Here is a 22,420-nt window from a genome sequence, read left to right as displayed (position 1 = left end):
ACCCCTATGCTTTATTTTTAGCCATGGCGGCCATCTTGAATAGTTGGCAGGGTCACGCCACACATTTTTTAAACTAGATACCCCAATGATGATTGTGGCCAAGTTTAGTTTAATTTGGCCCAGTAGTTGCAGAGGTGAAGTTTTTTGTAAAAATAAACGATGGACGATGAAGACGACTGACGCCAAGTGATGGGAAAAGCTCACTTGGCCCTTTGGGCCAGGTGAGCTAAAAATGTATGTCTTATCTTTATATCTTATTATTATTTAGAAAGTTGATTGTTGGTAGCAGATTTTTTTTATTGTTGCTGTTTTACTTATTCACAGCATTTTTAGATCTATTATCCGCAATTATCTCCACTAGGAAATGCCTATACCAATTCAGAAATATAAAAGTTGTTTTCCCTTCTTTAGAGGTGTTTGGGCTTTTGATTTTGTCTTGTACAGTAGGTATTTTTGTATTTTACTTGTTGCATGAAACATGGAGTATAAACCCTGGTATATTGTTGAACATGTATAATGCCCTAGAGATGTCCTTTGTCTTTTGGTTACTTTTCGTTGTTTTGTGACTTGTTTCATAAACAAAATTATTATCAGCAAAGTCTCATTAATGAAAAATTGGTTAATCATTAAATTCAAAAGGTTTGTTGCTGTCATTTTTAAAAATAGTACCCGTAGTCAGAATGCAAAAATCATTAAAAAAAAACAAAAAAAAAACCAAACAGGACTTCACAAAGTAGGCTATGTTTTATTGTCATATCACTTCTCATTCAGTGAAACAGATATGAAATGTTCAATAAATAAATGGAGTCTTCCCACCTTTGTATATTTTAAGTTAAGTAGCTTTAAAGCGACAAATCAGAATAGTCAAATTGACAGGGAGATTTCTTCCATTAATCTTTACCTTAATGATTTTTTTTGGTGAAAAGCAGCCAAAACTAACTTCAATGCCGAAGTGTGAATGGGACCTTTTGATGGACAAAATGACTGCAGTGTACCATCATACATCTAACCAACATCTGACATGTAAAGATATTTTATGAAGAAATAAAGGCAAGAAAGCAAAGATATAAATATAATAATTTAATTTAAGTTATATCTTCTAAAATAAAATTTAACATATACATACAAATTATCAAATGTGTAAATGTTGTAAAATATTTGACAAATGAAAAAGAAATATCACAGTGATCAATAGTAAAATCTATAAAAGAGTCGGCACAATGATGTGATAAATATAAAGTATATCAACAACAATATTACTTCCTGGTAAAATATCAAAAATAAATAAACATAAACAAAACAACTTCTAAGTTCTTATTATTCCTGTATAAGATCTTTTTACTCATATATACCAGTTTAATTAAAAAATTTGAAAAAATGGCTTCTCTTAACTGTTTTACAATTTTTAAGTGCATATATTAGAATATAATCAGTTTAGTTCAAGCTTTCTGTTCTGGGATAGGATTTCTTGATTGTATAATTTGTCTTTTGTAATGAGTGTTAGCATAGGTTCCACTTTCATCTTGCCATGTGTTGCGGCCAGGTCTACGATAATCACAGGTATCGGTAAATTGTGAGAGACACTTTCTGTAAGCTGCTGACTGGTCAGGAAAGTCAGGCAATTTTTCCTAAAAATTAAAAGTAATGTGAAAAAATGTACATGTATTACAGATGGATTTTCTTCTTCCATAAATCAATCTTTACAGACAAAATAATTTAAATATTCTGTTTAATATACAATTTGTTCTTTGTCCTTGATTGTCTTGTCTTTATAAATTCTTTTTGGTCATTGCATTTATACTGAGTAATATTCTCCTGAGCAGTAGAATACATTACACCTCAGCTGCAATCTGATACACTGTTAAGGACAGCTGTTTCCACAATATATATATCAGTGATTTTGCTAGCGCTCGTCACTTTCGTATTTTACGAAAGGGTTTTTTCATTGACGAAAGTTTTTCAAATCAATTTCGTCACTTTAATTTTGAAAGTGTAAAAAGAATTTCGCAATAAAAACTATAAATCTACCTGTCTTCATGTTTTTGACAAGTTTATGACCTCCAGGTAATTAACATTTTCAACAGGTGTTTCAAGTTGTGATTACAACTAATCCGCTTATCGCCATCAGATGGGTCACTTATCCGTTATTTATTAATTAACCCCATAATTGAATGACCATCATTATTATTTCCCCAGGAAAATCAGTCAGTCGGCATTTCAACAACCAGGAGTATAATTTCGTCATTTAATCAAAAATGTAACAACCCGGACAGTTCGCATTTGAATTTCAATACACCTTATCGCTATTCCCGGCTGACCCGTCCGCTTGAACTTTTGACGTCAACAACAATCACTTTTCCATTGTGGCGTCAGACATTTTGTTTTATGACGTCAAAATTTTACGGGAACCTGTGTGATTTCCAGCAATGGCGGACAAATAGCGATAAGGTGTATATTTCCCAAACGATCACAATCTGAAGATAGTTTGTCGTAGATTCGTCATTCGAAGGCATTTCGTCATATTTGATTTAAATTTTCCTAAAAAACTTCCTAAAATAAAGAACTTTAATGTTTTTATTCAAAAAGTTCACGAGAAAATGTTTTAAACAGGTGCTTCCTGTATTGTGTTCTACGCATGCGTGAAAGTATTCCTTTGACTATTTATAGACATTAAAAACGTAAAATACGAAATCATTTAGAATCAATTAAACGAGAGAGACAAATATATATCTCTTACTAAAGGAATTTAAATCGAAAAATGATAATTTCCTGATGAATCCGGACTCGTTTTGAATTTATTATCCACGTGTCACTTCCCGTTTTCGTTTCATTTTAAAACCGAAAGTAGTAAACGTGATCTAGTGTTGATTTGTTTACAACCTCCTTTCAGTCATTATAATCGATCCAGAAAGGATTTTTATACATTTCCAACTTGATAGAAATGATTTCCAAATATCGACTTAGACGTTTTATAAGGATAATAATTATGCAGTGAAATAATCATTGCAAATTAAGAGAAATTGTGAACTAAATTTCTGGATTCCATGTCAGAATCTTTCATAATAATGGCCAATACAGTCAAATCATACATTAACTGCCAATCAAGCTGGTGCCTCAATCCCTTAAAATCTGACTAAGTCAAAAGATGAAGCTAGTATTAATATACATCATTGTTCCATTGCTTTTACACAAAATAAGGTTGATTTTAATAGCGCGCAAAAGTGACTAAAGCCCTCAAAATCCTAGCTTAAACCCTGTATATACAAGTGAAACTGTGATCTAATGCTCACTGATGATACCCCAACCCCCCAAAAAAAACTAGAGGCTCTAAAGAGCCTGTGTCGCTCACCTTGGTCTATGTGAACATTAAACATGATAAGACTATCAAGGTATCTAGTCTTATCTGGTTCATAAGTGTTTCCCGTTTTTTTATTTAGATTTGACCATTGGTTTTTGGTTTGAAAGGTTTTAAACTAGTCATTTTTGGGTCCATTATAGCTTGCTGTTCAGCGTAAACCAAGACTCCGTCTTGAGGATTATACTTTGACCTATAATGGTTTACTTTTTACAAATTGTGACATATATGGATATTTGGCACTCATACCACATCTTCTTATATCTATCATGTGAAACACTATGAAACAGTTTGTATTGAGATGTCTACATTTATGTCATACTTACAGGTACTGGTATATAATTTGGGTCAGGAGGGGTGAAATCTGCTTTGTGTGTTGATTCTAAGTGGAATTTATTATAATCTGGATTATGTCTGGGTAATACTGATCCAAATCCTCTTTGTGGGGTTTCTGTTTCTCTGAAAATATAAATTAATTGTCATGCTTTTAAAACTTTTATACATGGCAAAGAAGTGTCATATATACATGTAGTCATGCTTTTAAACTTTTTTACATGGAAAGGAATGTCACATGACATACTATGTATAATTCGTTCTTTAATCATGGATATCAATTTTTGTGGTTTCAGATTGTGGGTTTTTAAATTTTCGTGGATTTTATTTTCTGAAGAAAAAACAAATTCAGTGACAAAAATTCGTTGTTTAATATAATAATTTGTGGACATTGCAAAATAAGGTGTTCATGTGTCTTTGAAAACTAACAAATTTGAAATAAAATAATTGCTTTCAGACATAAGCTGATTCATCTATGCTTACAAATTGAAAAGGAGATTTTAAAAAATCACCAAAATGACTGATATTCAAAAAATTATCAGCATCAGATAAACATGTTTACATGAAAAAAACAAAAGAAAATATTGTTTAAGCCTGATTTGATGATTTCATATGTGTTAAGTGAATTTCTTAAAAAATAAATAAATCATCCGTAACATAAATCATGAAAATCCAATATTGTCTTTTTTCTTTGAGGGAATTACAAATGTTCACTGATGAGCCGTAAGGCTGAAACTGATTAAAAAATTATTTATTGATTTGATGGTGAATTATTTATCTAACCTTTTACTATTTAATGAATTTGAGATCAGAATAAATTTATTTATGTATTATTGGAAAGTACAGATTCATATTTAATACAACCTTAATAATTTTCATACTTTAACATAAATAATTCAAAATTAGAAAAAAAGAATAAGGGATACAACAACCTCTTCATATACATGTTTCATGCCCAACATATCAAACAGTAGTACAGTTCATGAACCTTAACAAAATTAAAGTCCATGCCTCGTTATCGTTGGATGATAGCGTGAGATCAAATGATAATTACTTTTAACTATATCCACGTCATCTGTGATCACGCAAATACAGAGTAATAATAGTGTGTCAATAATTAATAAACATTACAGATATTAAATGATTGGTTCTCTGCTGACATGTAAATTGTTTTACAAACAACCCGCTCTAATTTTTTCATTAAATTAAGAGTGCACATGTTGAAATTTCTTGCCAGCTCTCCAGTTCAAGGCTAGATTAATGCTTAAATTCAAGTCTTTATAAAGATCAAGGTTTCATTACATCACATTATCAATTATCAGTATAACTTATAACTTATATTGTAAGGAATACATGTTCAGACAGACATATATCTTACATTACAATCATTACATATACCAAATATAGTTGGCATATTGTACATAGTATTTGAGATACATGCAGACATAACAAAGAAACCTCAATATTGACCAATGGACCATGAAAAAGAAACCTTAATATTGACCATGAAAATGAGTGAGATGAAACCAGAAACAATAAAAATGTATGCCAGGCCTAATATATGCACAAAACAAATAAACAAATATGATTAGATACAGCATTTTTAGTAATGGACAATCAATAGCCATGTCAAGAAAATAATTTCAATATTTTTTTATTTTAAACATTTTCAATATTTTCAATTTAAGAATTTAGTTATTTGAATTCTTCCTTTGTGAAGACAGTTTTAAAGTCAATAGCGTTGCCCATTGCTTATATCAAAAGATAACCAATTCCTTAGAACAATGTAGCTGTTTCTCTTACTCTAAACATGAACATCTCTACAGTCACTGCAGACATTTGAATGAGTAGAAGTTATTGATACATGTCACATGAATAAATGACAAACAAATATTAGTTAAAATCTTAACAATGCTCAATTTATTGTATATCTAAATGTCAGAAACTAAAAGAGCTTAGTATCTGTCCATCAGATCCAATCATTGACAAAAATTGCCAGTTCCTGCCCGTCTTTTTTCATCCAAAAATTGAAAAATCTACAGAACAAATACTTCTTTTGAGTGTCCTTACTATTTCTAAAAACTGTAAAGCTTAAATTCTTTTAAGTTTAAGTATCTAACTGCTTCCCTTTGGAATACATGGCAAGTCTGCATTAATATTTCTCACTTGCAACTAGAATATTCATTATCTATAGTGTGACTGTACATCCTATAAATATTACTGCTGTGAAGTTGTTCATTAATTGAAATATATCTTATATAATTTTCATCAATATTCAAAGTAAAATATTTTAAAAAAGAAGCAAAAGGTTTTAATGATCCTACGGTACTCATATTTGTCTTTTTTTATATTGGAAATGATTCTTCAATTCTCTAATTAGAATTTAATTAATTGAAAGGAAATTGTATTTTGACAAAATTACACACATCTGCCTTTAAATCATTGAAGTTCTTTATTAAATATAGATTTAATAATCATTTATTAATTATTGAGTAAACACTCTAATGTAAAACAATTAGTCAATAAAAAAATAACAGTTTGTATGTCAGATTGCTAACAAATATTTATGTGGGAATTCAGTGATTTTCCTAACAGCTGACACTTTCCTTAGACAATAATATTCCAACAATCAAATATTCATGGACCTAAGTGTAACATATGATACCTCAAGGCTGAAAAATCCTTTTCTTTATTACTAGATACAGATTCAAAAGATAACAGTCAGCCTTCCTGTATTTTCAATTATCTTAGTTCAACAGAATCTGAGTCATAAGCTATACTATTTATACTATATTCAGGTTTTGAACACTAAACTTTAAATAAAGATTTTCATAAATATTGCCAGTTCATTAATTTCTTTATCTTGCATGTCTACCCTTTTCTATGCCTGTTAACATAAATGTTGTACCTAAGCTAATGTCAGTTTATACTCTTTATACTGAAATACTACAAGCAAAATATTTATGGTGAAAAATCATCAATTTTTGACACGAACAAGACCACTCTGACTCAACAAATCTGTATTACTTCTTATTACTTTTAATGTCACAATTTTTACTCACAACAATTTTTTTAAATAAAAAAAACAAAGCTTTACAGTCATAAATCAGAAATATTTAGTCAATACAATTAGACCCAGGACTCCCTTATGGATCTTCATAATTGAAAAATGTATATGGTAGACTTTTCTGGGAAACAGTGGAAATAGAAATACCATCTTGTTTCTTAAATTTATAGCATCACATATATAACATAATCTATAAGAAAACCACTTCTGATAGCATCACATTACCATGATGCTAAAAGGCCCTGGGGTGAACACTGCTGCCCATACCGTTGACCAAGAGCCTCTCTTTCAAATACCTGCCTCTTACACATGTTCATAAGAAAGGCCTTTTCATGAAAATTTGACACATTTTGTATTTTATAAACAGTCAAATAAAGTTCACCCAAAATTAATTATGCTGAATTTATAGTAAATACCTGTCCAAATCTGTATTAGCAATTGTTTTCATGGTAACCATGGCTTTTTTTGTTTCCTGTTCCTCAAAATCATCTCTCAAATAGATCTGTTCGGTATGGTCTTGATATGTAGTTTTTGGCAGTGACTGCAATATCAGATATGTTACAATTATATCCAAAGGATAGGTTTGGTACATAAAAAGATTGTCAAAATAGCAAATTTTGATTGACTCTTATTATTACTTGACAGCTAAGGTTAATGAATAAGAAGTTAAGTTGCAATTAGTGTTCATGTGAGACTCACACAATTCCATGCTTATTTTGCAACATTTTCCTATGACCTATTGTTACAAAAAAATGTATCTGAAATTGAAATCTGAAAACATTTACATTTGTACATGTACATGTTCTTTGTTTTACAATCATAACAATGAATCAAATGAACATCTGCTGTATTTTGTATGAGGCTGAGGATATACAGATCAAAAGTTATATAGCAACCTCAGTGGATCTTTATGTACTCTAATCCTTCAGGTCAATATATCCTTGTATCAAGACTATTGAACTTATATAGTGCCTATAATAGTATAATATTCAAGCAAAGATTTTTGGGTCTTGATGAGACAAGACTCACTGCATGAAATTGATTTTATTTAGAAAATAAATGTACATGTAAGTGCACAATGAGACTTGAATGTTTTAAAATTTCAAAATATCTACAACAGGTACTGGTTCTACATTGTACCTGTACAATACAGCAATATGAAGGAACAGACAAATACAACACTTTGTCTTTCCATAGAAGTAAAAAACAAAAACAAAAAGTTCATTGTTCAATGAGTGTTGTAAAATTTAAAATGATCTGCAAAATGAAAGTAATAAGCTGCAGATCACTGTAGATCTTAAAATTGCTTTCGGTTTTGAAAATCTACGAATAATAGATATATATAACACAATGCATTCCTCTAAATACTGAAACCTTCCCTTAAAATAGACCTTAATGTACAAAAGTCGGGTTGTTGTCTCTTTGGCACATTCCCCATTTCCATTCTCAATTTTATTTTTTACAGAGTTTGTCTTTAGTGCCATGTGGAGGCAGTAGAGTGCCTCCCCGTACTTCAGGTTTATGCTCTTATAATAAACTAGATTATGGAGTGTGTGTCCGAGCGAGAACTGCTCTAGTTCATTACTTTAGGAATATTTATTTGGAATTTCTCGCTACATTGAAGACCTGTTGGTGACCTTCTGCTGTTGTTTTTTTCTATGGTCGGGTTGTTGTCTCTTTGGCACATTCCCCATTTCCATTCTCAATTTTAAACAATGAATGTTTATAAGATTGACCAAAATTACAAAAAGTTTTGTACTTGTAATGATTCAGACTCAGTATCAAATTGTCATAAATAACATACCCCATCAGTTACATCTCCTATTCTATTATATGAGGCATTACATAAATTTCTGGTATCACTTCTATTTATATCATAATCTTTTGGTTCTGCTTCTCTTGATTGATGCCTTTAAAGAAAAAATAATTTCAGTATACAGTACATGTATATATATATATACATTTACATGTAACATGAAAATTACAGACCCTGTGTCCACTCTTTGCTTTAAGGGATCTGACAATACTCCTGTGTTTCTCCTACATTGTATTATGATTATTATAACATCAGCTAATGAAATTTATTATTTTAATCTAAAATTATTAGTTGTACAACTTGTTGTGTTTATGTACCATGCCAAAATACCTTGACAATTCTGAATAGGTCCTTAAAAAAGAAAAAAACATATCCTTGAAGTTGTTAGTGCATTTATATTAAATTAAATGTGTTACATGTACATGTACAGTCTATCTCTCAAATATTTTCACAACTGAGAGTCATGATCACTAGATGCTCAATATGGAGTATACAGCAAATCAAGGTACTTTTGGATAGGTCCTGGTGAATTCATTTTTGTCTAACTTTGTTCAGATGAATTTGACAAAATGTTTGTTTCTCACATACAATTTTTTTATTGGGAAAAACAGAGGATGAGGCAATATTTTTCACAATACTTATTCCCTATCACGGACAAACTTTTCCGTCATGTAGTGACATGATAAAGTTATTTCTGTAAAAACAAGAGAATCGCTGTACTTGTATACTCATTACCGAATCACTCATTCTTATTACATGTCTAGTTTATTTTTATTCATCATGAAAACATTGTTACACAGGTCTGACTAAATAATCAATGATGAAATTTTTGAAAAAAAATAATTTTATAGATGTTTTTCTCAGTAATAGTGTGCAGCAAGTAATCTCATTTTTAATTTAGAACTGACTGAATAGCTTTAGTTTTCTATGTGTCATGTGTACTATTGTTTGTCTGATTGTCTTATTCATTTTTAGCCATGGCATTGTCAGTTTATTTTTTTTCGATTTATGAGTTTGACTGTCCCTCAGCTGGTATCTTTAGTCCCTCTTTTATATGCGTCTTTACATTAACTTTGAACATTGTTCATTGTTTTTATGTTTTACATAATTACACCTTATATAAGAATGATGGATTTTGATTGGTTGGTAGCCAGTTTATTTTTCGCATATTCTAACATTTTTTTATCCACTCCGGTGAATTTGCCTCAAATACATGTACAAATGTACCATGGTATTTGCCATTTTGGATATTCCTTTTTTACCCTAGTCCTCTCGAGCATCTTTTTTTCAATATGACGTTACAAATAAAACAGCAAACTAATCAAACGTGTATAAGGACATGTATAATTCCTGTGGTTCTATAATATCCTTTATCCTCAAAATTATGCAAAAACATGCTAAAGAATTAAAAGCTTTCAAATAAAAAAAAATATCTTCACCTGTACAGAGAGTTTCAATTCAAATAGATTCGGTATGATTAAACAGATATATCATGTTATGGAGTAACTTGAAAAAAATACCTGTCTTGCGACCAAATTTCCCTTGCCCAAGGATTTGTATAGTGAGACTCTATACAAATCCTTGCCTTGCCTAGCAATTTGGGAAATTTTACAGTCCCTTAAGCTTGACTTGTATTTTTCGCAAATACCCCTCCATAACATGATATACATGTATCTGTTCAATATTTTTTTTTATAGCTTGTCTCAGCTGCATTTTGACATGAAAATTTATCAAGGAAATCTAAATTAAGATAATCTATACAATACACCTTATCAATATTTGTCCGCCATTACTGGACATCACAATATAGTTCTCCTAAATTTTGATGTCATAATAGAAAATATCTGACACAACAATGGAAAAATGATTGTTGCATGACGTCAAAAGTTCAAGCGGGACAGATTCTCACAATCTCTGGTCAAGCATAACAGATTGTTTCTAAAAGTATGAAATTTCTCTATTTAGTGTTAAAACACCTTATCACTATATATATATACACTTCACGGCTATTCCCGGCTGCTTGAACTTTTTACGACATACAACAATCACTTTTCCATTGTGGCATCAGATATTTTGTTTTATGACGTCAAAATTGTACGGGAACTTGTGTGATATCCAGTAATGGTGGACAAATAACACTAAGGTGTATTGTTTCCAAATAGCACGAAAAAGCGATAAGGTGTATTTTACTGTTTAACCCTTGTTAACACTAAATAGAGAAATTTCAAACTTTTTTATACTTGTAAAACAAGCAGGATAAAAAAAAATATATACATTTCAGAGATCAGTAGCAAACAGTATAGCCATATACATATAGGGTCATTATTTGATTAGGAAACCGGTATTCAATCATGTAGGTTCTCTATAGTGCTTAAAATCCATCATTGTATGGTGTTGGTCAGAGAAGTTATTATCCCCTGATATTGCTTGGATGGTTAAATAAGAAGTCATCAGTGTTTCAGAACTATATCATCAATATTAAACAGCTACATGTATAGCAACTCAAATGAAACTATTGAAAGTTTACATGAAGACTTGCAGTACACTGAGTACTGTACAGTCTACTACATGTACATGTACATATACAGACCGATTCAAACACGTTAAACTCATTATTACACAATCGTATACTCAAGAAAAACAGTTCTAATATGTAAAACCATGATTACCAGTTTGAATTTAAAGTTGCTCTTCCATAATTCATATGATCTGACCGCAAATTTAGCGACCCTTTCCTCTCGTAATAATCAGGTACACCAGCCATGTTTACGTTGACAGCGGAAGTGGTTTAAGTACTTCCATATGTCAATAATACACATACGCACCGCAATGTAGTACATATTTTTATAAACAAATGTTGATTTCAGATATTTATTTAAGAAAATTTTGAATAATAAGAGAATAAATAAGTCTGATTTAATAAATTTCTACCCTAATATTTTGACAAAACTTTTTTTTAGAATTACTACGCGCCCATAGAAACATTTCCCGCGAAAAAAATCTAACTAATGACCATAAGCAAACAAAAAGCAAAACATAACAACGAACAACTTTAACTTTCATACCGTTATCCCTGAACTTGGTACAAAAGATATAAATCTAAATTCTTCAATACTGTTTAAGTTGGTACGGATATAAAAATATTAAATAGATGGACATGAAACGTGAGGGTACCCAAATTGCATCTCATTGTGGCAGTTTTCCACTTACGTTTATTTATGATCCAGACCATGAAAAGTTCCCATTCTGCGTTTATTTTGTAGATGAATCATAATTAACTATATGGTTCCACCAATTTTAATGCATTCTGAATCATAGAAAAGTGGGTTTAAACAGACACCCAAACGATCCATCTTCCCATGAATAGAGACAAGTGCCTATCATCATGTGAGTGACTCTGGATTCATATGCAGCTAACAGTATTTGCCAAACCTTGGTTTGAATGGCCGAAGCCGCCGGATACGCAAGACAGAAGACACAAACAAAATATTTACACATTTTGTTTTCAGCTGAATTTTAAGTAACAGTATAAAGAGAATACTGAACTGAGCAGTATATCGAAACATAAAGTTGTTTCTTTCTGTATAATAAAACACTTATTTCCTGATGGCTTAGTCCAATTTGGCAAATAATTATGACTCCTTGAAAGGCTATCTTATTATTTCACCCTGTAAAGCCTTGTTATGTGGCGTCACAGAAATATAAAATGAAATAGGCTTTCAAGACTTCTTAATTATTTGGACTTTTGATGGCTATTTGGAAACTGAATGCATCAAGTTTATTGCCCCCCTTGACAGTAACTATTTTGATATTTTGAATAAATTCACACCCTAACTCTAAAACTATTTCAATTCTCAGTACGCGGCTTAGTAACGGAATGTTTCATTTTTAATTATTCATACTTGATGGCAAAAACCGATCAAAACTTCACCTTCAAAGGTTTTGAGTCACCTTTTTACTAAATAAGATTTATGGATTCGGCCATACTTGATTCATCAGGTGGATATGTGTACTGCATCTCAACACTGTACGTATTTGTTGACCTTTTGAAATTGGATGAGACATTCGTATAGTTCTACTTTTAAAAACAATCACAGTTTATGATTTGTCATTTTAGATGACTCTTGTCTATGACAGAAAGACAACACCTTTCCCCACAACATAAACGTCTTGTAGTCAAATAGTAATGTATGATCATAGACATGGTATTATCAGAGACATAGTATGACCAGAGACATAATATGATCAGAGACATAGTATTATCAGAGACATAGTATTATCTATTATTATCAGAGACATAGTATTATCATAGACATAGTCTGATCAGAGACATAGTATTTTCAGAGACATAGTATTATCAGAGACACGGTATTATCAGAGACATAATATGATGAGAGACATAGTATTATTAGTTACATAGTGTGCTAGTGACCTAATACGGTATATATGGGGTCAGTAAATTCCATATGGGGTGAGAGCGAAGCTCGAATCCCCATATGGAATTTACTGACCCCATATATACCGTATTACGTCACTAGCACACTATGTAACGAATTTATCTTACCGACTATCTTAACGTTTGAAATTAAGACTAGTGATTCTCAAAACGAGCAAGTCTTCAATACTGTTAGCGCTAGGAAAATACTTCCATTAATCCTACAAAAACAGATGCCAACAATAACGACTTGGATAAATGTGTTTTATGAATTTGTTTCAATCTGAATCATCAATTTCTTCGTCTGTTGGAACTTTTAAGATTTTTTTCTCAGTACCGTTTTGTTTTTAACAAAGGGACATAACACTATTACTAACCGTGTATTAAATAAGCCCCGCCCCCTTCTTACCTAATAAGGAATATAAAGGGACGTAACTCCACTACTAACCGTGTATGAGATAAACCCCGCCTCCCTACTAACCTAATATCAAATATACACGGTTTGCACGCGGACGCTTTTAACCAATCATATTCCTGGAAATGTATAGGAGGTAAGATAATATCAGATACATAGTATTATCAGAGACATAGTATGATCAGAGACATAGTATTATCAGAGACATAGTATGATCAGAGACATAGTATTATCAGAGACATAGTATGATCGAGACATATAGAATAAAGGACTTTTTGTTTTTGATACTGACTTTATCACAGTAAAATATCAGGTGAGCCCGAAGGGCGAGCCTGATATTTTCTGTGATAAAGTCAGTATCAAAAACAAAAAGTCCTTTATTCTATTTATCGGTAATTTAAAAAAAAATTAAAATCACTACAATAATAGAGAAAATAACAAACGAACTTCTTTTTCGCGTCGAATCACGGCGAATCACACTTGACGTCACAGACTGCATTACGTCATTTGAAATTTTGTCACAGTGCAGTAAACATGGCGTTCTCTTGCACAAAGTATTGAAAAGGAATTATTGCATGTGTTTCATTTATATTCTACTTTGGACATGACTCTAACAATGGCAAATATAATGGTAGCATACCGGTAAGTCACATTCAGATTTCTTTATTTTGCACAAAGCAGCAACATAGAGGGTCCTGATCCCGAAATCCCGTGTTTAAAAACACGAAATCATGAGGTCCCGAATTTAAATCACAGGAGTTTGAAATCCTATCAATAAGGGGTTAAAAATATACCTTAAATATATAGCTTCTATCGAAAGGGAGCTTATCTCGAAGAGTCGACTTTGGTATATTTTTAACCCCTTATTGATAGGATTTCAAACTCCTGTGATTTAAATAAAGTAAATCCCGATATTCCGAAATCACGAGCTTAAAGACACCCGATCCCGGAGTCCCGATTAAGGTCCTATCCCCCCTCGAGCATAGTAAGTCAGAACATTAGAATGATCCGATATGAGTCAGCAGATTTTTCATCGATCATCATTTTTAAGCTTCTCTCATGTTATAGCGGTACCTTTTTGGTCACTATTTATGTGTTGCGTTTAAATATGAATTGTAACACTTTATAGTGACTGAACAGGTAAAACAAATACTTCTCAAGAAACAGAAAAAGAAAACTACTTGGAACGGCACCAGGCTATGTATTGGTATTGTATGAATAAAAACTCGGATTGGAACACCATGGACGATGTGTTAGTTGTACTTCATATATCAATTATAGATAACGCATTTTTTTTTTTTAAGTCTGTCGGCTTTTTCATGCATTTTCTGTTCACATTTTCACAACAAAAAAGGCTAAACTAACTGTGAAAGTTATAATCAATGTCAAGTGTTTCATTCGCCAAAAATCTCGTGCGTTTCTGCGATAAAAATCACGCGCAATTTTGTGAATGAAAGGGGAAAGTAGATCCTTACGCGTTGCATTCGCGCATGTCACTTGCGTACTAACCCAATAATTTTTTATATCACGGCCAGTCCACTGATACTGACATTATCAGCGAGTACACATCAAAGGAAAAATATACAAATTACCGATAAATAGTATTATCAGAGACATTGTATTATCAGAGACATAGTATTATCATAGCCATAGTATTATCAGAGATATAGTATTATCAGAGACACAGTATTATATGTCTCTGGTATGATATATATGGAAATGTCTGGTATTATCGGGTTCATAAGAGATAGTTATTTTAATGTCCAAATGTCATGCGTAATAATCATAACTATTTTTTTTGTTTTATAAATCACATTGTAGTGAAATTAAAGTACATATCATATAATCATTTCAACAAAATTGTTTGTTCTTTGTTGGACCGTGATAATTATTAATTCAAAGGACGGACCAAGTTCAAATCCTTAGCTTATAATTTTTAATTTTGAGCGTCAGTAATTTTTACGACTGATGCCACTTAATAATTCTTTCAATGATAAAAATAAGGAGATATGGTGTGATTGCCAAATGAGACAGCTACCCAGCACGATGTGACCAAACCGAGGACAAAGTGACGAGGATGTAAACAACTATAAATCACCATACGGCCTTCAACAATGAGAAAATACCATACCGTAAAGTTATAGCTATTAATGGCCATCGGATAACAACATCTGAATCAATTTAAAACATTAAACCAACGCCATATTTCATGATAAAAAAATTAATCGAGATACAAAACTTTACAGACAAAAACCAAAACAAGAGGCTCTAAAGAGCCTGTGTCGCTCACCTGGGTCTATGTACATTTCAAACTAAGGACACATGTTTTTTTTACAAAATTGTGTTTTGGTGATGGTGATGTGTTTGTAGATCTTACTTATCTGAACATTCTTGCTGCTTAAAATTATTTCTATCTATAATGAACTTGGCCCAGTAGTTACAGTGGAAAATATTTTGCAAAAATTTACAAATTTATGAAAATTGTTAGAAATTGACTATAAAGGACAATAACTCTTTAAGGGGTCAATTGACTATTTTGGTCATGTTGACTTATTTGTAGGTCTTACTTTGCTGTACAATATTGCTGTTGACAGTTTATCTCTATCTATAATGAAATTCAAGATAATAACCAAAAGCTGCAAAATTCTTATTAAAATTACAAATTCAGGGGCAGCAACCCAACAACAGGTTGCCTGAATGGTCTGAAAATTTCAGGGCAGATAGAGCTTTTGGTTTCAGACATATGAGCCCAAAACTGATTTTACCCTATGTACTATGTTTAGCCATGGCAGCCATCAAGTTAGATCCCGGGCAGGGTCATCGGACACATTTTATAAACTAGCTACCCTAATGATGATTGTGGATATGTTTGGTTAAATTTGTTTCAGTAGCTTCAGAGAAAATTTGTGTAAAAGATAACAAAAATTTACGAAAAATTGTTAAAAATTGACTATAAAGGGCAATAACTCCTTAAGGGGTCAGTTGACCATTTTGGTCATGTTGACTCATTTGTAGATCTTCATTTGCTGAACATTATTGCTTTTACAGTTTATCTCTAACTATAATAATAATCAAGATAATAACTTAAAACAGCAAAATTTCCTTAAAATTACCAATTCAGGGGCAGCAATCCAACAGCGGGTTGTCCGATTCATCTGAAAATTGCAGAGCAGATAGATATTGACCTGATAAAACAATTATATCCATGTCAGATTTGCTGTAACTGCTTTGGATTCAGAGATATAAGCCAAAATCTACATTTTACCCCTATGTTCTATGTTTAGCCATGGCGGCCATCTTGGTTAATTGGCCGGGTCAGCGGACACATGTTTAAACTATGGTGATTGTGGCCAAGTTTGGTTTAATTTTTCCCAGTAGTTTCAGAGGAGAAGATTTTTGTAAAAGTTAACGACGAGGACGACGGTGATGAGAAAAGCTCACTTGGCCCTTCGAGCCAGGTGAGCTAAAAAAAACACCACTCAATTATGGCTTCTGCCTGACTTTGGACAAGCACATAAATATGATAAAGTTAACAGATATCAAAATTTTTGTGACCACTTTCTCTATTTTGCTATTTTTTTTAACTTTATTTAGCCTGTTATTTTGTTTACTCGTATTGATATATATGGTCACGATTTTAACTTTATTTATTACTTAGATTTGACACTGTCACCACGGAATAATAATCCCATTTTCCTGGAATATCTATATACATCGATAATCTCTAATCCTACATGAAAATGATGTTTTGAATTAACGCATCATGGCACTCGTTTGTTATTTTTAGCATAAATCTCCGAAATAGAATTCCAAAGTGACAAACATGTAATAAATACTCAGGTTGAACAATCACGAGGGACAAAAAGTAAGTTCTACACATACAAAAATCAACAAAAACACTACAAAAACTATATCGAGAATAAATGATAAATTATGTCATTTTATATCTATATATTGCATTGCTAAATCGTTTACAGCCTTCATAAAATAAACGCGGTATTTACTCGCGTTTAAAATCAAATCTAAAATCGATCCGAGATCTAGTCATTTATATCGGGTAATCAATTGCTCGAGCGCTTCAACATGCTATGATTGGGTCTTTACGAATGTCCATTTCATTTCAGGAACGGATCGTATCTCAGAAGCATAACACCATTAACCAAAGTCTGTCGCAGACACTATCAGACAGGTGGAAGTCTGCCGTATAAGGTAGGTTTGACTATATATTTATTCCATTAGAACTCACAAAGACAACAGATGTTGAAACCACCGATCGTGTTGATTTCTCTGTAGCATCAACGTCGCCTAGCGATCAATACTTAGTATTTCACTTCGTCTTTGTCTACAAAATTCAGTTTTACCGTACAAAACAAAGGATTTAACTGGGATTAAGTGGCATTATTTTTTCTAACGTGTCGTTTGGTGGCACTGTGGTCATTACAGTTGCAGGGGAATGCCACAGTTCAAAGTAAGTCAATTAACTCATTTACCGTTTTTTTATAGACGTTATTTTATACATGGAATTCAGTCCTGGTACATATTATAACGGTTCATGTGTGTAAGGTATAGGTATTTCAAACCTGTCGCAGACGAGTTGTATTACAACGTTTAATATCATTGCAGAAGAATATAAAAGCTGTAAATCAACAACATATTGACCATCAAACACACATACAGTTACATTATAATGCTATAAATAAAGTACCAGCAATTTATCCTTCAGAATTGAAAGTTGATTTTTACTCAATCATGGAATCGCTTAAGTTAAGAGAGTGGTTTAGTATTGCTGCGCAATCTCAAGGCTATGTTTGTCATTGGGGAAAATGGAGTTCAGTTGGAGTGGAAAACAAGAACTTCTGTAGATAACGAGGATTAACTTTGAGTCACAATTTAATGCCTTCAGAATTCTCATTTCAGTAATGTGTTCTAGTATATTGTGGTTTTACTTAGCTATTTCGTAAGTAAGAAGAACAAATCGGAAAATCGGAATGATTTGAAAACAGTTAAAGATAAATGTCTGCTACAAAGTTAATCTGAAAATTGCAAGTTTGGTTGTTCAAGTTGATGCTCCATGAAATAAAGATTTTTTTCCTCTCATAACATAAGTTAGGTCAGAAACACATCCATATGCGGACAAAGGAAAACCAACCTGTATTTTTTTTTGACTAACATGACCTAGCCGGGATAATAACCACTAGAGCTTTTGTCTGGGTTCATTTGGCGTTAATATTTTTTTTAACTATTAGAAATTAACTTGTCGATAAATCCTGTTTTCCCAAAGCAATTACAAGACGTAAATAGATTGTATATTTTCAAATACTGATTCAATTACAAAAATGTAATAATTTTATCTGTAAGCGTATTAACGAATAACTTGACATACTGAACGTAACCTTCATGGCAGACCGTATTATGAGACCCCTCCCCTTCTAGAACACCGTATTACTATCCACCTAGAACTTTGTATTGTTGTCTCATGCCAGTTTCGGATATATGCTTACGTTGTGGTCTCATTGGTCGAAGTAAAGTCACCTAAGTCCTTCTCCTTCTCTCTAACCGACTAGAAATATCACTCGATTATTTGCTGTCTTTTTTTTATGCCCCATTTTTTATGCCCTATTTATGGGCATTATGTTTTCTGGTGTGTGCGTCTGTGCGTCCGTCCGTTCGTCTGTCCCGCTTCAAGTTAAAGTTTTTGATGAATTTGAAGTCCAATCAACTTGAAACTTAGTAAACATGTTCCCTATGATATGATCTTTCTGATTTTAATGCCAAATTAGAGATTTCATCCCATTTTCACGGTCCACTGAACATAGAAAATGATAGTGCGGATAGGGCATCCGTATACTTGGGACATATTCTTGTTTTAAATTATTTTGATCTTTAACCACATTCATATGAAACTATCATATTCCAAGATAATAATATCTGGGCAAAACCCTACTACTTTATTCTGCTGAAAGGTAACATTGCTACATGAAATAAAAACCGTCAGTTTTTATATATGTACATATTCTCGTTTCTCGTTTTGTTTATATAGATTAGACCGTTGGTTTTCCCGTTTGAATGGTTTTACACTAGTAATTTTGGGGCCCTTTATAGCTTGTTGTTCGGTGTGAGCCAAGGCTCCGTGTTGAAGGCCGTACTTTAACTTATAATGGTTTACTTTCTAAATTGTTATTTGTATGGAGAGTTGTCTCATTGGCACTCACACCACATCTCCCTATATCTATATATATATTTTCACATATTGACACGTTTTTGTTTTTTTATTTCTACCTTTTACCTCTTTGAAAAAAATTGAAGATGTAAATCACCAAAATTAGAATTTAAATTGAAGTTATCGCATTTAGTTTCAATACGACAGATACAGTTTTAAATTACTGAAATCAAATAAACTGTACATTTAAAGCACATCCTTGATTTAAAATTTATCACCCAGTGACAAGAATAACTTCGAAGTGTCTGTTGAGGATGACATTTACTGTGTACAGGACCGAAAAAACTCATTTATTTTTATACAACCCGGCTAACCTTTTTTTTTTTTTTTTTTTTATCAAAATGTGAATCAGAATTAAAAAAAAAGAATCAGGTTCTCTTTCACGTCCTTTAATATTGTCAGTGCCAAAAGGGAAACTACAACTTTTGCACATACTTGTAACAATGTCAATTTGGCTCAATAGGATAATGTTAGTCTTAGACCATTTTCATTTAAGAATTGAATGATCCTTTTTTTTTTTTAATTTATTGGGGTGTAAAAGCGTTGACCGGGGTACATATTGTATGAAAAGCGTGGAAGCTTTGACACCCTATAAAATTACTAAAAGAGGCATTCAATACTTATAATTACATTTTTGGCTCGGATCATAAAAACACCATATATCTATCAAGTTTTTGCTTTGTTTACCTGTGTACTTTATTGTCAACCTAAATGTTACAGAATATTAATTTCTGAATGACGCGAGACTGCCATTAGCCAATCAAAATAACGTACTATAATGAAACATGTGATGTAATTTTATTAGAACATAAATATCTCGGGTTAACAGGTTCACACCAGAATTATTTTTTTACATACATCAATACATTTTTTGTCTTATGCAATTCATAGTTTACGGTAACAAAGTTGTTATAGTAAAATTGCAGACAAAACATTTTTAATATAACACATGCTTTACCAATTTGTCAGCTGAAGTAGAAGCATTAATTAGTATTAAACGATAAAACACATTGTAAATGTGGGTGGATGGTTTCAGCAATGAATTGTAAAATACATTCTAAGATCAATAAAATTGTCGTATACTAAACATGCTTTTCTATCATATCATGTTAAAATTCTGATTAATAACAAAGGAGTGATATTAGACTATAATATTAAGGCACTATATTTTATTTCATTTTAAGCGAAATTTTGATTTGTTGTGGCTATTGCAGGTTAATACCAATTGGTTCCTTTTCTTGCATATTTTAATTGTCGGTATAGCAAGGGTCAGAAACAGAAGTTAAAGAATACGGTTTGATTGTTTAAATTTACAACGAATACAATTCAATTTAAATTCTGTTTCCGCATTTTTAAGAAAAAAAAGAAGGTTCACTCAATAGGAATGGTTGAAGTTACAGTGATTTCAATTCAATATTGTTGAAGGCCGTACAGTGACCTGTAGACTAGTTGTTAATTTCTGTGTCATTTTGGTCTCTTGTGGAGTCTCATTGGCAATCATACCACATCTTCTTTTTTATATGCCTGTTTTACTTTTCAGAATAATATTTCCAAACGAAATGAAATGCAAAATGAAAACAAGTTGAAATGTATATCGCAGACGTGAGATATGCAATATACAGAAAACATTTTAACAACATGAAAAGCAAAACAGCCTAAAAGAGACCAATACCTGTTAAATTGTATTATTCGGTATTGGTTTTGAAGTTCATAAGGTGACCAGCAGAATTATTTACTTCAAGGCGTATGTTTTGAAAAGGTGTGGGTGTTTTATTTGGGGTTTGCTTTATTTATGCTTATATATATAAAAAGAAGATGTGGTATGATTCAATGAGACAACCGTCCACAAGAGACCAAAATGACACAGAAATTAACAACTATAGGTCACCGTACGGCCTTTAACAATGAGTAAAACCCATACCGCATAGTCAGCTATAAAAGGCCCCGAAATGACAATGTAAAACAATTCAAACGAGAAAACTAACGGCTTTATTTATATAAAAAAAAATGACGAAAAACAAATACGTAACACATATGATAAACAAATGACAAGCACTGAATTACAGGCTCCTGACTTGGGACAGGCACATACATACATAATGTCGCGGGGTTAAACATGTTAGTGGATCCCACATCTATCTTTTATTCATATTCATATATATTTTTTAGCGGAATAACACTTATTTTTGCATTATATCTTGGACAAAATATATTGACAGTATAAAATTCCCAGATTGTATTCAATTTTATTCAGAATATAGGATTATCTGATGCACTATAACGCATGCATTCAAGTATTAATCTACTTCTCAGGGGTGATTCGGACTTAAGTATTGAAAATCCTGAAGTAATAAAATGAATAATAAAAAACATAAACCAAAAACTCGTGGAATCATGAAGGGTCCACCAAGAGGATAATTTTAGAATTATGAAACTTTGCATTATTTTGTCGATTAAAACATTAATATCAAATTTACTGAAGCATTAAAATCACTAAAGCACACCTGAGATTGAATGTTTAGTCTGGAGTGACTTCACTACTCTACAGTGTTTTCTGATAGAGCAAAACATTGATTTTATATGCAGAATTCATTAATTCAGATTTATACGAAGTTTATCTGCAACAGAGGGGAAAAAAAAGATAAATTCTCAGAAGAGATCAATATAATTTTGAAAATTTTCAATATTTTAAATGTAGAATGAATGCAGTAAATGTTTTTTATAAGTCCGTCATCATGTTAAGGTTCATCATAACCTTTTGGCTAAAATGGCCGTATTT

The 22,420-nt window shown here is 31.9% G+C and overlaps 2 protein-coding genes across 3 annotated transcripts in view; one reads left to right on the top strand and one right to left on the bottom strand.

Moving 5' to 3' along the window:
* Window positions 1-1,065: 1,065 nt before the first annotated feature.
* On the bottom strand, window positions 1,066-11,378 carry LOC139529073 (cilia- and flagella-associated protein 95-like). Its single transcript, XM_071325326.1, has 5 exons — window positions 11,241-11,378; window positions 8,560-8,665; window positions 7,172-7,296; window positions 3,682-3,814; window positions 1,066-1,628 (listed from the first exon to the last, which is right to left on the bottom strand). The coding sequence occupies exons 1-5, from the start codon at window positions 11,333-11,335 to the stop codon at window positions 1,440-1,442; spliced, it is 648 nt and encodes a 215-aa protein (XP_071181427.1). The 5' UTR covers window positions 11,336-11,378; the 3' UTR covers window positions 1,066-1,439.
* A 6,072-nt stretch (window positions 11,379-17,450) lies between these two features.
* Window positions 17,451-22,420, top strand: part of LOC139511464 (uncharacterized) — a 48,158-nt gene continuing 43,188 nt past the window's right edge. Inside the window, exon 1 of one of the 2 annotated variants that reach the window (XM_071298238.1) lies at window positions 17,451-17,630. The gene's annotated coding sequence lies outside the window, so the exon portion shown is untranslated. Of the gene's footprint in view, window positions 17,631-17,667; window positions 17,890-22,420 lie in introns of those variants that run through there. The other variant, XM_071298246.1, reaches the window with a different exon arrangement.

Source organism: Mytilus edulis, chromosome 1 (assembly GCF_963676685.1).
Source record: "Mytilus edulis chromosome 1, xbMytEdul2.2, whole genome shotgun sequence".
Taxonomy (NCBI): Eukaryota; Metazoa; Mollusca; class Bivalvia; order Mytilida; family Mytilidae; genus Mytilus; species Mytilus edulis.
This window is presented reverse-complemented; position numbering and strand designations above follow the sequence as displayed.

Coding starts and splice junctions, on each gene's coding strand:
- LOC139529073 (XM_071325326.1), bottom strand. CDS start 11,335: ATGGCTGGTGTACCTGATTATTACGAGAGGAAAGGGTCGCTAAATTTG. Junction 8,666..11,240: donor GCAACTTTAAATTCAAACTG/GTAATCATGGTT, acceptor TTTTCTTTAAAG/GCATCAATCAAGAGAAGCAG. Junction 3,815..7,171: donor GCTAATACAGATTTGGACAG/GTATTTACTATA, acceptor TTATATTTTCAG/AGAAACAGAAACCCCACAAA.